The 17,730-nt window shown below is 46.0% G+C and overlaps 1 protein-coding gene across 1 annotated transcript in view; it reads left to right on the forward strand.

The window, feature by feature from the left end:
- The window catches only part of LOC119974331, a 58,053-nt gene extending 40,647 nt beyond the window's left edge, over positions 1-17,406 (forward strand). The window contains exons 8-9 of the mRNA XM_038813102.1: positions 11,961-12,118; positions 16,841-17,406. Of these exons, the coding sequence (XP_038669030.1) occupies positions 11,961-12,118; positions 16,841-16,976 (294 nt within the window). The 3' untranslated portion in view covers positions 16,977-17,406. The remainder of the gene's footprint in view (positions 1-11,960; positions 12,119-16,840) is intronic.
- The last annotated feature ends 324 nt before the right edge of the window (positions 17,407-17,730 follow it).

The raw sequence follows: 17,730 nt of genomic DNA on the forward strand, positions 1-17,730 counted from the left end.
GCCCCTTCATGTCCAAAGATGTGCAGGTTAGGTGGGGGTTACCGGGATAGGGCAGGATAATGGGCCAAGGAATGGTGCTCTTTCAGAGAGTTGGTGCAAACTTGATTGGCCTCCTTCTGCACTGTAGGAAATCATCAAAGGGAATCATCTCCAGATTGTTGCCAGATAGCTACATACGCCATGTCAAAGGGATTAGAGAATTAAATATGCGGTTCAAAAAGTGATGTGGGAGATGTGGTGATATGCATCACTGTAAATACGCAAGGGGTTAATGTAAATACACATAGACTAGATAGACACTAGAGGGAGCACCAGAGACATGACACACAGACATTCAACCAATAGATCACGAAGATAGGACACGACCAATGGGCATTCACGATACACACAGAGGTGACACTACCACAGGGGGGCATTACACCAACCCATATAAAAGGACACAGCACACATGATCTTCCTCTTTCCAGTAGAGACACTCAGTGTGTACACAGGGTTGATTCAACACATCACACCCACCACCTGGATTGTAGCAGACTGGTTCGTCAGTCGGAGTAGCTATAGCAGGATTAACGGGAGAGTCGAATCCAAGTAGGAGAATTGTTAACAGTTTAATAAGCGTGTTAAAGCTATCTCCAAGCCTGAACCTTTGTCAGAGTGCACATCAAGGAAGCAGCTTATGCTACGTCAAGAGCATAACAAAACAGGAGGAAAGGGTTACTATCATTCATGGGGCACAGGCACCAATACTCAAGATCAAGAGGTCTGTTCCATTGGGATGGGGTCAACTTAAACCAGTGAACATTGTGCTGGCCAGCCATATAACTCGGACTGTGGATAGGACTTTAAACTAAGAGTGCAAGGTTGGGAGGGGTCAGGCGAAGGGAGATTTAGAAATCCAGAGACAATAGTTGAGGCAAAAGAACAGCATCGTGATGGGGACAAAGACAAGCAGAGTAGGAGAGGAAGGGATAGAGGTTCAACAGTAATAGTGCATCAGCGAGTAAAGTCTAGGTTAGCGTAGTAAAACAATGAAATAAAAGGCTCTTTATCTGAATGCACAAAGCATCCAATATAAGACAGAATAATAATAGCACAAATGGAGATAAATGGTTCAGATCTAATTGCCATTGCAGAGACATGGGGCGCGATTTTCCCACCCCGTTGCGCCAATCCCGTTGTACTGGGTGAATTGTGGGAAAGGCCAAAATTGAGATTAGTGATGGTCATTTTGCAATTCACCTGGCCCGTTTCCATAGGCAAGATCGAGATTTCACCTAAAAATGGTGAGAAGCTCATTAAGCTTCATTTGCATTCATTTCAATCTCATTAGTAGGATTGAAGTTGAATGTAGTGGCCTCCTGCGAGTCACCCGACTCTCCAATGAGAAATCATGCGGGCGTTGTTTAGTACTCCTCTACAAAACAGGAACCGGGGGCAATGGCTACCGAGGGGAAGTCCAGGTCGGGGGTTGCCTCTGGGCCTTGGGGGATGGGGAGGGACTTTGAGTCTGTGAGCCCTTCAAGCCATGTTTCAATATTGAGGGTAACCATAGGCAACCACAGCTGCAGCCGTTCTGTCCTACCAAACTCTCCCAGGACCGAGCAATGCTGTCGCTTGAGTCATGAAAGTCAATTTCACCACCTTTGCCTGTGAGCAGCCTGTAGCTTCAGAGCTGAAGGTTATCGCAAAGGAGGGATGAGCCTTGTTATTTGTGATAGCACTTGATGGTCCTGAACTCTCAAGTGTCTCCTCGAAGGAACAGGTTTCCTGCCTGAGAGGATGATTAGTGGAATAGATGCTCTGTAACATACTTGAACAGCGTGCCTAACTCTCGGAGAGTTGGTACCATAGAGGCAGCTGCTGACATTCAAACAATAATGAGCAGGGCTTCGCCACGGTGGACCCTCTCGCGCTCAATGGGTAAATGTCTGGATGAGTGGAGTATAATTGACCATGACCTCCCTAATGTGGCTGGCAGAGGTCTGAGGTCTAGGGATTCCTGATCTGGTCAGGAGTGAGTGAGCAGAGCAACATTTGCCAGCACAGCTGGCTCGCTGGATGGTACTCTGAGAGAAGACGGGACAATCATGGTAAGGGTGAGGGAAGCTTTGGAGATATGATGGTCCCAGATGGAAGACCTAACCGATTGTAGGTTTCTCAGCTGCAATTCCTTCCAGAAACAATGATGTTTGCTGCTGTCGAGCCGGCGGAGGCTGCCTTCATTATGCTTGTTACAGGCGAGGCAGGCAGACACCAACGCAGGTTAGAGGAGCCACCACAAAAACAGTGGGCTGCTGCATACCTCAAAACCCAGCCATTCATCAGGCTGAGGAATGGGCCAGAGGCCAATTCAGCGAGCTGGCAGACAGCAAGTGTACATCAGCAAATAAAGTCTAGGTTAGAGTAGTAAAACAATGAAATAAAAGGCTCTTTATCTGAATGCAGAAAGCATCCAATATAAGACAGAATAATAATAGCACAAATGGAAGACATGGATATGCCATGGAGGAGGAAGGCACCTGTCCCCATTGGCTGTGAAGATCTCTGCAGCACTAAATTGCGACACCATCGGATCATTCCGGGGATGGAGGCGGGGAACTGTGTGGCATTTCATAGGTGCATCCGGGAAGTGATGGATGCTCTGTAAGCCCTGATTACATCACCTTTAAACTGGATCAGATCCCCCAATATAGCCAGACAGCACCAGGATTCCCCAGGTCCAGCCAATGGCATCCATGTCGCTGCGCGAGCACTGGGGCATCAGGGAGTGCCCTACATTAACAATATCTCCCTGAATTTTCAGATTGTGTGCGGTCAGTGCCTCTGAATCTTGTAAGTGTGTCCCCGCTATCCTGGGAGCTTGTATGACAGCTACATCCTGGGGCACTCGGAGATCACCGGTGTCTTGAAAATGAAATGAAAATGAAAATTGCTTATTGTCACAAGTAGGCTTCAAATGAAGTTACTGTGAAAATCCCCTAGTCGCCACATTCCGGTGACTGTTCGGGGAGGCTGGTACGGGAATTGAACCATGCTGCTGGCCTGCCTTGGTCTGCTTTCAAAGCCAGCGATTTAGCCCTGTGCTAAACAGCCCCAGCCTCTTCGTGGACCACCCCAGGATGACGGGTTGGCTCGTGGGGGACAAGGGATACCTGCTGAGGTTATGGCTAAGGACGCCGGTGTGGAGGCCTAAGACTGAGGCAGAGACCAATATAATGAGGCCCAGGTTTCCACCCGTGGTGTCATTGAGTGATGCGCTTCCCTGCTGAAAATACGGTTCCTCTGCCTGGACTGCTCTGGCGGGGCTCTACAGTTCCCCCCCCCCCAGTATGGTCACCCGCTTTGTGGTGGCCTGCTGTGCCCGCCACAATTTGGCACAGCAGCGGGGCGACTTGCTGGATGAGGTGGAAGATGCGGCCTCATCTAAGGAGGAAGACCAGGAGGAGCTAGACAACGAGCCCCAGGAGAAGACAGGGGATGGAGGACAGACAACAACAAAGGTCCGACATTCAAGGAGGACCAGGGAGGCCCTCAGCGTCGAGATTCTCATGAGATGGGGCTGTGTCTGTCAGCTCGACACCCGCCATACGCCCCACCCCCATATCACACCACTCCTTCCCCGACCACCCTGTCGTCCCCCACCCCCACTCCAAGGGTCAATGTAACATCACTCCAGGGTGATGGGCCTGTGTTAGCACTGTCAGCGAGTCACGGTACAAGGCGAGGGTGATGACCACTCACTGTCAGGAAAGCTCTGCTGACAGCCATTCTCATGAATGAGTCTGCATCGGGGTATTTTGACCTTGGACCACTGTGGGGGTTCGTTGGGTGAGGTGGGGGGTTGGGGTGCAGGCGGGTCCACTGTGAAGATTAACATGACAGTTTTCATATGTATCAGGTGCGAGAAACTGAATGGTGAACATTTTAATGTGACAGATTTCTAATCCTAGCTATGGACAGTGACCTCACCAGTGCCCAATCAATGCTCCTCATTCTTCCTGATCCTCCATGGTCTTGTGCTATGTCTATGTGTGTCCCCAGGATGCACATCAGACCTGTCATTGAGTGGCCTTTCTGCCTTCCACGTCCTGTGGCCTTTGATGCCCTTGCGACATCCTCTAGAGGGCCTAGAACTGGAATACCCAGCCTGCTTTCTGGTTTCACTGGCATCACAGTTCAACCCTGTTCTGCATTACCCTTGAGATGGTCCAGTGCCAGGAGAGGGGGATTCAGAAGAACTGGAGACCACCTTATTCTCTTTGATGGAAGGCCCCGGGATGGGCACCAGTACTTCTTTCTCCCTGTGAGTGCCCTTAGGGCCTTGTGTGACTCCATAAGATGGATGGGTAGCTGGATCTGGTGAGCTCCAGAGGCCTCTGAGTCATCTGGCAGTGCTAATCCTGGAGGCTCTCCATTGTCTGCACCATGTTGTAAATGGGCCACCCTCTGGAGTGCCACAGTTATGTCCATCTGTGTCTGGGACATGATGTCAAGGCCCTCAGCCATGGTTGTCACAGACTGTGCAAAGTCTTGGACACCACCACTTAAGACGTAGATGTCCTCCTCCAGGTTTCACCAGCTTAGCAGTGTTGCCCTGAAAGCCACACATTGCTGGCACCATTTCCTGTGCCTGATGGTCTTAGGTCTCCTCCAATCAGCCTTGCATTTGCTCCAATGTCACTGACACCCGCTCCTGAATGTCACGGCTGTGTCCTATCATCTGCATCAGCTCTGGGACAACCTTGTCCAGAGGCTCGGCATCTGGCTGGGACCCAGCTATGACTTGGGGTCTAGCAGACCACCGACTGTTGTCTCCCTTGGATGTTCCTACTGCCACCTTATGTGCATCAGCAGCTATGAGGTGCTCACCAGATTGTACACCCAAAGCCTGTCTACTAATGTTGCCCACATAGGTGTGGGTCTCTACGCTGGTGGAAGGTGTAGCTGATAGCTGTGACATTTTGCAGGTATTCTCCTCGGAGATCTACTCCGAGACATTCTTTTGGGTGGCAGGAGGAACTACAGCTGTGGATGACCTGGCCTCAGCAGATGGTGACCCTGCAAGTCAATGGACATGTGGTTAGTGAAAGAGAGCCGCATGTTTGATGGGTCGGGGGGGGGGGGTAAATAATAGATGGCATGTGTGGGCAATGCACCTGCACATTAAGGGGTTTTAATGGTCAGTGCCGGGGAGTTCTGAGGAACAAGCTCAGAGATCGGATGTTGGGAGAGTGCAAAGTGTCAGCCAGTGGGTTGGGGGGGGGGGGGGGGGGGGGGGCGGAGAGGAGGGAATGGTTAGGAAATTGAAGGGTGGCAGGCAGGACTGATACCAGGTGAGAGGTGGTAACTTACCCTTGCAGCTCATAGGAGATTGTTCGTCTTCTTCCGACATTGGATGGTGGTCTTCTTGGTCATGCTGCCCGCACTCCCTGCAGCTGCCACCTCCTCTCAGGTGCCATTGCTGATCCTGCCACTGGTTCTCTGACCCTCTCGGGGGAACAGGATGCCCTCCTCTCATTCACAGTGTCGAGAAGCCTGGCTAGGTTGGCATCCCCAAAGCGAGGAGCAGGTCTCCGCGCTGCCATCCTCATTGGGAGTGAGTACTGAGGGAGCATTTAAAAACAGCTACCCCATATTAGTAGTGATTAAATTGACATTTAGTCATTTTTTGGGTGAATTGCCCCATGGTTACATGGTGACCAAGATCGGTAAGATAATCTTCAAAGTACACAATCGTTAAAAACAAGTAATTGAGCTTTTCAACAAGCCAATTGACCCAAATATTACAGTCCCCATGCCATAATATGGTTGGAGTGGGCAGGTCAATGAGAATGGGCTGCCTGTTTTCCTTTTAAATTCAACTGTTTAGAAAGTGGGAAGGGCATCATGGGATGCCCTGCATGCACCGGGGGCATACCCTAGATCAGGGGTGGGCAAACTTTTCCGTGCAAGGGCCACATTCAGAAATTCACAATTCACAAAGGGCCGCATAGTATATTAAGTAAAATAATTACTTCACTCGGTTATGGTTCTGGGCGCCTCATATAGAACATAGAACAGTACAGCACAGAACAGGCCCTTCGGCCCTCGATGTTGTGCCGAGCAATGATCACCCTACTCAAGTCAACGTATCCACCCTATACCAGTAAGTAACCCAACAGTCCCCCCCCCATTAACCTTAAAAAATTTTTTTAAAAATTTAAAAAAAAAAAAATTTTTTTTTTTTTAATTTTTTTTTTTTTTTAATGACTTGGTGGGCCGCAGAAATACCTTTGGCGGGCCGCATGCGGCCCGCGGGCCGTAGTTTGCCCACCCCTGCCCTAGATAATACCCCCTTTGTACCTTCCCACCTTGTCTTCAAAATCCACCACCACCCCCCCCCCCCCCCCACTCACTCCTTAGGACTGAGGCCCAGGACTTACCTTAGCTTGGCATCTTTTGTGTGAGGATGTTATCTTCTGCTTTTTTGGGGGAATATTGTGATATTCTGTAAAGAATGCTGTGTGTGTGTACGTAAATGATGTAATGAAGTTGGAGATAGTTTAATGGGGAAATCTTGACTGGGAGAATTGAGAGATAAAAGGAGTAGAAGTACTAAATGCTTGCATTTGTCATTAAGCTATGGTCAAGAGCTTTTAAATGTAAATTAGTAAAGTTCAGACTTTGCATTAGGAGATTGGGAGTCACTTGTTTTTTTTAGCTGTTATATTTCAAATGGGAGTACAGCTTTTCAGATTGCAATGGTTTCGTAAGTAAACAAGGGGAGGTCTTTACATTTTATTTGATCCAAAAGTGGGGGGCAATATGGAAAACATGAAAGATGTTTATATTTTGGGAAAGTTGTTTGAAGCGGTGCTGAGGACAATGGAATTAAAGATGAAAGGGAAAAACAATACTTAAGGGGAGATGTTGAGCTGGATTGTGGTTGGGTGTGTGGGGGAAGACGCACTGGAAACAGCTCTGTGGGGGAAGAAGGTGCAAAGTTGGAACCAGTCAGTCAGACAAGCCAGAGAAGTCTTGTGTTTCAGAAAGCAGTCTTGTTTTTGAGTGTTCTTGGATTTCCACGGAGTGGAAGACAGTGAGAAGATGTGTGGTATACCTGTGCCAATGTGACAGCAGTTCTGCAATGGGCAGTATTATTAGATTTTTTAGTTAAACATCTATAAGAGAATGTTGCCTAGAAGGTGCTTACATGTCGTTCTGACCAAATGGAGTTTCTTTTGGGGCTATTTTGTAAGACAATTTTAACTGTGTAATTGTAATCTCATGTACTTGAATCTTATTTGTTCTTGTTAATAAATCTTTTAATATTTAAAATCCCAAAGTGGTATTGTAATTCTATACGACTGAGATCAGGAGGTTTATTTTCATTTTCAGAATGCAGAGAAAGGGACCCTGTAATCTTGAAGTACCAGAAGCACCCACTATTGAGTTCAGATTGGATGGCAGCTCTTGAGGGTGGGACTTCCTCCTGCTGAGGGGCAGAGGTCCCAGGTCACTGGCAGCATGTTATTGCTACAGGGCAAACCTTTTTAAAATTTGGTGGGATCGAAATTGACTTCTATAATGGGAAGAGGCAAGCAGAACGCAGCCTCCACCCCAACTGCACCCTCTGTGAAAAGAAGTAGAAATTAATGGAAATTAGGAACAGCAAGAGTCATAAAATAGGCTCACTAAACAGTAGTTCTACCATCGGACAGAGCATTAAACATGAAATTATTGGAACAAGTAGCAAAGACAATGTAGTAATTATGAGGAATAGACTTCAGATAGACTGCACCAATCAAATTGGCAAGGGTGGTGTGAAGATGAGATTAAAGAGTATTTTTGTGACAGTTACCCGCAGTGATATGTTGTGGAAACAACGGGGTTCAAGCTATTTTAGATCTAGTATGCTGCAATGAGGGAGGGTTAATTAGTAAACTTGTTGTAAAAGATCCACTGGGAACTAATGATCATAATACAATTGAATTCCATGTTAGGTTGAAAAGATATAATCTAATCACAAGGCAGGATTTTAAGTTTAAACAAAGCTAATATGAAGGGAAAGCTGGCTAAAGTTGACTGGAAGGCCTACCTTGGTTTAAAGAGCAATATCACTTCTTATTCCAGAGAGCTCAGTACAGGATAGAGTTGGGTCCACCATCCAACCCTATAAGCATCCTGGGTAGCCACAAGGGCAGGTTAAGTGCTGAGTCAGCCTGGTTAGAAGGCCCAGCATGGTTCTCTGGGACTTTCATCCCATTTGTATTAAAAACAGTAATGCCCTTTGGCCCTCACCCCGTAAACCTCTTCCCCCCACCCCCTTCTCGTTGACCATCCATGGCCTCCATTGCAACTCAATGCCAACTCATGTCCCTCACAGACTCCCTAAGCCTCCATACCCTCTATGCCAACTCATCCAGTATCCACCATGAACAGACCTTGGGGGCCAAGTGGAGATTAAATAAATGAAACTTATAAACATCTCAGAAATCTTTCAATCTACATACTTTGACTGTGCAAAAAATATATTCATATCCCACATCTATAACAGTTGAATAGGTTGTTTAAGCTAACAATCAAACTATGACCTCAGATTTCCTATTGAGATAATTGTACCTTTTGAAACTCAGCCAAGCTTGCATAATGACATAATAACAGCCTTAGGGAAATGTCACCAAACACAACATAAACAGATGCTACATCAGTTGGCCTGTCGATTAAAGTAATCCAACAGAGGCTTTTCCGCCCCACAATCATTGACACCTCCCGCGGTGGCGAGGAGAAGGGGGACTTCCATATCTGGGCCCCGCCTGCCATTTGTAAAGGTCTGCAGAGACTTCCTAACTCTTGTGAAAATTGGGCCTGTTATTTTGGGTTTATTTATGGAAGCTGAGAGTTCTCTGCCACACTTGCTCTATTCAAATGAGTTGCCAAGGATCTGTTGTTATTTAAAACACTAAAAGACCACTGCAGCTTTAAAATTACTACTTTTGTCATAAAATTTGAGGACTTAACTGAATTAGGTGAATGCAAACACCTAAAGACTCGCTTCATTTATTTTAGCAACAAGCAACAAAGATTTCATACAAACTTTGGAACAGTTTAGATTTACTCCGTGCCATCTCCAAGAAAGCAATCAACAAAGGATTTAAAACTAACACCAACCACATCTAAAATTTAAAAACAGAGCTCTGATTTCTCTATTTATTACGTTGAGAACAAGAGATCAGCAAACAACACCGCCCATCGCCAGCGTGTGTACACTTCTAGCATACAGAAAACAAATATCAGGCAAGGGAATCTTTGACTTGTTTTATATGGAGAGTTCAGTAAATCATTTGTACAGAAAATATGAACCATCAGAAAATGTTTTACATGGCTATTCCACGGCTGATACTTCTGATCCAGAAGATAAACTCAGTAAAGACCTGCCAAAATTCTATGAAGAACAGCTTCCTCACTTTATACACTCTCTAAGTAAACCAATATCCTGATTGCATGTGTGAGTGTTCAGTATTTGTTGAGGAAAAATGAGCATGCCATTAATATTACATTCCCCCAGCATCAACTTTAACTATTTTATAAACTGCATATGAAAGTTGACTGTAAAAGGAAAATTTACACACAGTAAACAGCCAATTAAAGTACTGATGTGTGGATACTTTAGTGCTGCACAGATACCTTCAATGGTCATAGATTGGATGAAGCTACTTGATGATAGCATAGTCTCACTTCCTTTCTGTTTTGAAATTAGGGAAGCAATGTGGTATAAATTATTGAGAACAGTCATATCTTTCTCCTTGTGGTGTAATTTCTTTGTGTCTCTGTGATGCTTTCTTCACAACAAGGCTCCCGCCATCAGCTATAATTGAGAAACTTGCCCTCCCTCGTGCACCTGTGGTTAACAAAATATGACAAATGACCACAATACCTCAGGACAGAGTGTCAAATGGCAGTGAGCTCTTAATGTTGTGTATTCTTGGCCATGGGCATCAGGCTTAGTCTGTGGTAACCCAAGACACTGTGGAAGAGTGGAACAATGACCATTGCTAATCGCAAAATAGTAAGCAGGCCAGCAACGCGCATGTAAATTGCCCAGATCAACTTTCCGAATACACTCTTCAAAGTGTTGTAGTCACATTAAAATTACCCTTTCACTCGGCTGTGTTTGGCCGCTGCACCGTTTTGAAGGATTGTCCGCATTCTTGCTGTGGACTGGAGTGACACCATATTCTGACTGACATACTGTGAAGACAGTGAGTTGGGCTGCGGATAACTAAAGACTCTTTCATATCAAATGTAGCTGAAACTAATACAGGAGGAACACATCTCAGCCCTTGTAACACTACAGTGCAGCTGTTCCCCAATGACCAACATGGGAGGTAAAGCTTAATAAGTGCTTTTGGAGGAATGTGTTGTATCGTGGACTAATAATTAGGCAAGTTAAACTCAAGTTGTGACATAATAATGCCCTCGAAAATACATACACATTAGAAGTATAGAATGGCTCAGTGTGTTAATGCACCATGCAGATTGGAGCTGAGCGATATAGACATGAGTCTTGGTGTGTGATATCAAAGGAAAATCTGCCTCACTGTCAATAGTTCTGACCGCTTTGTTTTGAAAGCATGTTTGAAAGTCAGGGTATAAAGTCTACACTGTTGCTATCAGTATTTTGAGGTGCTAGATACTTCTAAATCAGTTTTTCAGGCCATACTCCATACACTGAACACAACTGTACTTGTTTTATTGTTATTTGTACCACATTTTGTTTTTCTTTTTATACATTTAGAGTACCCAGTTATTTTTTTTTCCAATTAAGAGTCAATTTAGCATGGGCAATCCACCTATCCAGCACATCTTTGGGTTGTGGGGGTGAAACCCATGCAGACACGGAGAGAATGTGCAAACTCCACACGGACAGTGATCCAAGGCAGGGATTTGAACCCGGGTCCTCAGCGCAGTAGTCCCAGTGCTAACCACTGCACCATGTGCCACCCCTATTTGTACCATATTGACCAGTGGGGCAGTGGAAGTCTTGGTCTCAACATTCCTGACATGGGTCAGCTTTACCCTTCATATTCATTATTCAGTAATGCCAGTTAGAAAATAGAATTCAAGGACAGAGTTAAACCCTGGGCCCATCTCCACCCACGTCAAACACTTGCTAAATGCACTAACACAAGAAGGTAATTACCCTTCACCCCAACATGAAACACTACCACTAGTGAGAAAGCAACAAAGGAGTGAGGAAATATATTGTGTTATGGGCCAGGGGTTAGAGAATCCCAAAGTGTATCATGAAGTTCACCTGACCCACAACGTTTAATAGATTGTGGTATGGGGAGCACACGGCCCACTTGACATGTGTAGTACAGCAGAAATTGAAATGTATTTTTTAAAGCAAAACAATGTTTATTCTGTGAACTCAAGGTAACCTTTTTAAAACATAGAGTGAACATCTTAGCAACCATTAATTAAAATAAAACCCAAAGAATACGACACTAAGTAATCCTTTAAACTTTTCTTTTAACGTCCATATGACTTAAAACACCTTTTACCAGAAGCACATCAGGTTAAAGTCGCTACTGTTATTAGTTTTAAATCACCAGGATCGATTTACAGTCTTTAGATTAGAGAGAGAGATTCGTACACCTTCTGGCTGTGACTGCAGCTATCCAGCTCTGAAAACGAAACTAAAACATACCCTGCAGCAAACAGCCAAAAATAAAAGTAAAAAGCTGACAGACAGCCCAGCTCCACCCACTCTCTGACATCACTGCAGTAGTAAACACCCATTTCTTAAAGGTACTCTCACTACAGCTATTAAATACACACCCATTTATAAACACCCATTTCTTAAAGGTACTCTCACATGACAATTGTCATATGAACAGTAGAATGTAATGAAACAAAACGTTTATTTTGATCATAGTGGCAAAGTAATGATGCATGGTAACACTTCACTTTCTCAGGAAATGGAACGTGCACTGCTGTTTGTTTACAAACCCCACGAAAACCACATTCAGAAACTGTACAATTTGACAAGCATCAATGAAGATTTCAAAATGGATCTGAAATTATTCATAGCTCTCGCTTGCTTGATGTCCAGGATCTTGTATAAAGAGCCCATGTGAGTACCGTGTCTTATTGCTTACCACCTCATCACTCTTCTCCCACGAGGAATTCACCTCCACAATGTGAAATGTTCTGGGTGTTCAATAAGTGGTTGACATCAGTAGGAAGATGGGACAGTCTCCATATCGCACTTAATGTGTCTGGGAATGAAACATTTGGCAAAAAAGCTTATTCAAGTTGTTTCAACAGAGCATTTCCAGCCGAAAACCCAACCAAGTGCAACAGGAAAATTTACAACCCATTTTTGAAAAGATCATAATCTCCTTGGCCTTTGGTTGCACAAGTGAATTGTTTGAATGCATGGTGTAGCGGTTCCCTAGCTGATTCCCAACACAAATGGCAACACAACAATATAATGTATTTAATACAAAGGGAGCGAGGGAATCTGAATGACATGTTCCGTATAATGGAAAGCTTTGGGGTCAGCACGATGATGCAGTGGTTAGCACTACTGCCTCGCGGCTCCGAGGTCCTAGGTTCGATCCCGCGCTCTGAGTCTCTATCCGTGTGGAGTTTGTACATTCTCCCCCGTGTTTGCGTGGGTTTCATCCCCACAACCCAAAGATGTGCAGCATAGGTGGATAGGCCACACTAAATTGCCCCTTCATTGTAAAAGATGAATTGGGTACTTAAATTTATTTAAAAAAAGATGGAAAGCTTTAGGCCAGTCTTTGTTCCATGTCAAAATGGTCTCCTTGGATTTGAATTTATTGCACTGGAGCTCTATAATAACCCTCACGAGACTCATGTGGATGGCCCGATGGCAGAGTTACAGAGGAGGGAGGCTGAGGAATCCTCAGAGGAAAGATAGGGCGCGATTCTCCGCCCCCCCACGCCGGGTGGGAGAATAGCGGGAGGGCCTCCTGACATTTTTCACGCCCTCCCGCTATTCTCCCCCCCACGCCCAACCCACGCCACGAATCGCCACTCGCCGTTTTTTACGGCGAGCGGAGATTCTCCGAGGCCGATGGACCGAACGGCCGGCCCTTCATGCCCGTTTCACCACGGCAGCAAACACACCTGCTCGCTGCCGTCGTGAAACGGGCGCCAGATGCCCATTTGGGGCATCTAGAGGCCCGATTGGCACGGGAGCACCACAACTGTGCTCGGGAGGGGACAGGCCCGTGATCGGTGCCCACCGATCGTCGGGCCAGCGTCCAAAACGGACGCACTCTTTCCCCTCCGCCGCTCAGCAAGATCAAGTCGCCACGTCTTGCCGGGGGGCTGAGGAGAAAGACGGCAACTGCGCATGCGCGGGTTGGCGTTGCCCAACCTGCGCATGCGCGGCTGACGTCATCGGCCGCGTCAGCTGCCGTGACGCTTGACGTGCGGCCTTGACGACCGTCGTCAAGGCCGCGCCACCATGACGCACGGGGCCGTGCTCCTAGCCCCGCCCGGGGGGGAGAATCGGCTCCGGGAGTGGCCGGGAAGGCTGCCGTGGGTCTCGGCCTGTCCCACGGCAGCCTTTACGATTCTCCGCATTTGCGGAGAATCGCGCCCAATGAATATGTGATCATAGTGCTGTGACGTCTAAGACATTTGTGCTAATGTTCCCCTACATGGATAAGGTTATCTATCACCTGCATGAAGCATCGGATGTGGCAGGCAACCAAATAGATGCTGGCCCACAGCAATAACTGCATACTCAGTCAGTTGGGACGTTTACATATGATACAGGAAATCTGTGCTTGGGTAGCTCCATATCCACTCTCTAGCCCTTGGCTGGCAGGGGAGTGCACATGAGGAATGATTAGAAAGATAGAGAAAGGGCTCATGGTAGTGGGGACTCTTCTCATGGTGCTCCCACCTCTCAACTGTTGTCACCACCTCTTGCCCCTGACAGACCTGAATGCTGCCTCCTGCCCTGGTAACCGAGATTGCCCCTGCACAGGTGCAAGTGGGTTACTCAAATTGCAAAACCCAGAGGACAGTAGCCATGAATATTTCATCTGGCTGAGGAGAGGAATAAGTTGCTTCTGTCCAGTTCTACTGAAAGAGCCATGTAGGAGTAAAAGGATGAGAAAGACTTAATAGCTGCATAAGGGGAATCACTTGAGTATGTGGCAGTGTGAATGGTTTCATGTTTATGTTTATTTCAATAAATCAAACACTTTATTTAAACTCCTCATTCTCCTGGCCTCAAAATTGCATCTTGAATTCCACTTGGAAAGCAGCCTTCCAGAGAATAGTATTACCTGGTTGGCAGTTGAAAGGGTGCGAATGTAACATTTGGATTTTTGTGTGTGGGAATGTTTTGTGTTCGAGATGGAGTTTGATGATTGCACTACTATATGACCTATGGCCTCACACTCTCAGAATACCTGAAACATGCCTGCGTAAGTCAATTCTGTGTTTCCCTGGCAGTCGGATGAACAACTATAGTTACCATGGCCACATCTGGCACCTCCTGCTCCTTGGATGCATATTAGTCTGCATCTTCTTCTTCCTGCTAATCCACTTCCCTCTGTAGTGTGATGTTGTGCAGGCAGCGCTGACCGCAACCATTCTGGATATCCTTGTTAGGAACACTGAAGGGTGCTTCCAGATCTGTCACTGAACCGGAAGCACATCTTCAGCCACCTAATGTTTCGATCTCTGATTGTCCTTGTGGTCAGGTGCTTGTCTTCTCCCTCTCTGCTGTCAGTGAAAGGAATCCTTGCAGGAGTTAGCAGCTGGATCGTCCGAGGGCAGCTCTTATCAACGAGGGGGGACCTGCTAACACTGTGTGGAGGTGCGAAAATCTGTGGAAGATGTGACTGCTGCAGAATGGTTGAATTTTTGCACAGACATGCATGGTAATCTTCTGGTGGTCACAAATGAGCAATATTGAGTAAAAGAAATCCCTTGCAACAGATGAAGGTTTTCAGCTGACCTGAGGGCTCATTGATTGCCGCAAGCATACAGTCGATGATTCCTTACAAAAACAGAAAATACTGGGCAATCTTAGCCGGTCTGACAGCATCTGTGGAGAGAAAAGGGAGCTAATGTTTTGAGTCTGAATGACACTTTGTCAAAGCTGGTCACCTGCTGCGATTTTCCAGTATTTTCTGTTTATGTTTAAGATTCCAGCATCCGTAGTGTGCTCTTATCTTCAATGATTCCTTACAGCTGTGAGAAGCCAACCACCACAGTAAAGCTGACAGCTCTCTGTGTTTGACTGGCCTCATCCATGGCAAAGTCCATCAGCGATGGCCTTGGATAACAAGGCATGAGTAACTGGGGAGACTACTTGCGAGCAGCAGAATGTGAGATCCTGTAGATGCCACAGACAGATCCTAGATCAGAGGCAAAGGAATTCAGGGCTCTATTGACCTTGACAGCCAATGGCAATGCATGCCCACCTGATCCTCTTTGAAGGAGGTCTTGTTCTAGGAGGCTGAAGATACCAGCAAATTATATCACTAGATATATATGTAAGTATATCATATTAACCAGATCAGCCATGATCTTACTGAATGGCAGAGCAAGCTCAAAGGGCTGAATGGCCTACTACTGCACCTGAGTCCTATGCTAGTACGTCCTTATGACCTACTCTGAGGGCCTGACCTGAAACGCTGTTGCTCTATTATGTTCAGGCAGCTGATCTTCCACCTGCATGCCATCTGCGAGGGACATTTGCCTCCTTTAAGTTGGAGTTGTGTGTCTATATCTTCTGTCATGTGGACCAGCATATTGCTACCCCTTCTGCTGCTGGTGCTTTTAGTGTTGGTATGACTATTCCTGTTGTTTCTTGAGGACCGCGCTATAGCTGCCCAAGTTGCTCTCATGCTGGAAAGAAAGGGGACAGCAGGAAAGTCTAAGTGACTGAAGTCAAAGGTCAGCAAAATGACTTCCATAAAGTTGGAAATCACTTGTGTCGGAGTGAAATGGGCTCTCAGAATAAATGCTGTGAGAAGAACTCTTTCACATTGGCAGGACAGCAGCTATGCAGTTTCACTGATCAAAGGCTGTCTAGCCTGTCAGTTTCATTGTTCAATGACTTAACCCTTATTCACTCTGGTCAGTTCCTCACAGATCAGGAAACCCATGCACTGGCTGTTTAAAGTCAGAATGCTGGGTTGAATTCCCAATTAATTTCTGTGCTTTCCATATTGAAATTATTCACCTAACAGAGCCCGTGGGAATTTCCCACTCTCCTGCAAACTCGCTCCAATAAATCCTGGAAGCAGGCAGGGTTATGTTGGGTATTTCAGCCAGTGCCACTTTTGGGGCTTTACACCCAAAGTACATCTAAAGTTATACCCTGGTATCAGCTATGTATGTGCTTCATCTGACGGGTTCCTCAATTTCTAGTTAGAGTGTGGCAGAAAGGCCATGGGTTTTCAGGATCATGGTCGGGAAGTTCAGGGCTGACTTGGATGTCAGTGGCTGTGTGGTGAATGTATTATACCAATAATCCACCAGTGTATTTGTATCTGTGCTGTTGCCCTTGTATTTGTATCTGGGCTATGCTGTTGCCCTTGTGGGCTTCTCCTCTGGGCCATTGTATGGCATTATCCATAGGGGAACATGTTGGGGCATGTATGGGCTCTGTCCATGGCTCCTCCCCTTGAAAAGAGGTATAAAGAGCAGTCGACCTGTAGGCGGTTCTCAGGATTGGTTTAGTCGCAGGCAGGCACTGTTCTAAGTTGATTAAAGCCACGGTTTACATCTACTCATATCTCGAGTGAATTGATGGCCGCATCAGGTTGTTCAATTTGACATCTTTTCTCTGCAGAAATGATGCTATCAAACCAGACACCATCACCAGAAAGGATATACTCGAGAAAGCAGATTTCTACGCTCTGGATTGGAGAGTTTCTGAAGTTATTCTCAGAACTGACCTTCGGATTCTGCTGTCATACCTGCTTTAAGAAAAGAAAATGGAGGTTCCGACCAGAAAACACAAGTGTTACTAATGTTAAGATTAAAAAGAAATTAGCTGCATATCTTTATGATCTCTAGACTTACCAATTCTAAAGCTTGCCTGGCCACCCACTATCTTCCACTGGCTGAAGGTTTTGTGCCTTAACACTGTCTCTATCACCTAGAACGCATCCAAAATTCTGTTGCCTATATCCTAACATTCACCGAGTCTCATTCACCAATCATTCCTGCTCTTGCTGACCTCTCAGTCTGAAAATGTTCAATTCTAAAATTTGCATCCTTGTGTTCGAATCCATTGATGGTCTCACCCCTTCGCTGTATCTGAAAATCAAGATGCGGACGGGCAGAGGGATCTGGGTGTTTTTGTTCATGAATCACAGAAAGTCGGTACGCAAGTACAGCATGTAATTAAAAAGACAAATGGAATGTTGGCAAAAGGACTGGAGTATAAAAGTAGAGAAGTGTTGCAATCGTATAGGGTGTTGGTGGGACCACATCTGGAGTATTGTGTCCAGTTTTGCTCTCCTTATTTGAGGAAGTATGTGGTGGCATTGGAGGCAGTTCAGAGCAGGTTCACCAGATTGATTCCTTGAATGAAAGGGCTGACGTATGAGGAGAGATTAAACAGTTTGGGCTCATACTCACTGGAGTCTAGAAGGATTAGACGCGACCTGATTGAAGTATATAAAATACTAAATAGGATTGATAAGCTAAATGTAGACCAAGTGTTCCCGCTTGTGG

Source organism: Scyliorhinus canicula, chromosome 12, assembly GCF_902713615.1.
Source record: "Scyliorhinus canicula chromosome 12, sScyCan1.1, whole genome shotgun sequence".
Classification (NCBI taxonomy): Eukaryota; Metazoa; Chordata; class Chondrichthyes; order Carcharhiniformes; family Scyliorhinidae; genus Scyliorhinus; species Scyliorhinus canicula.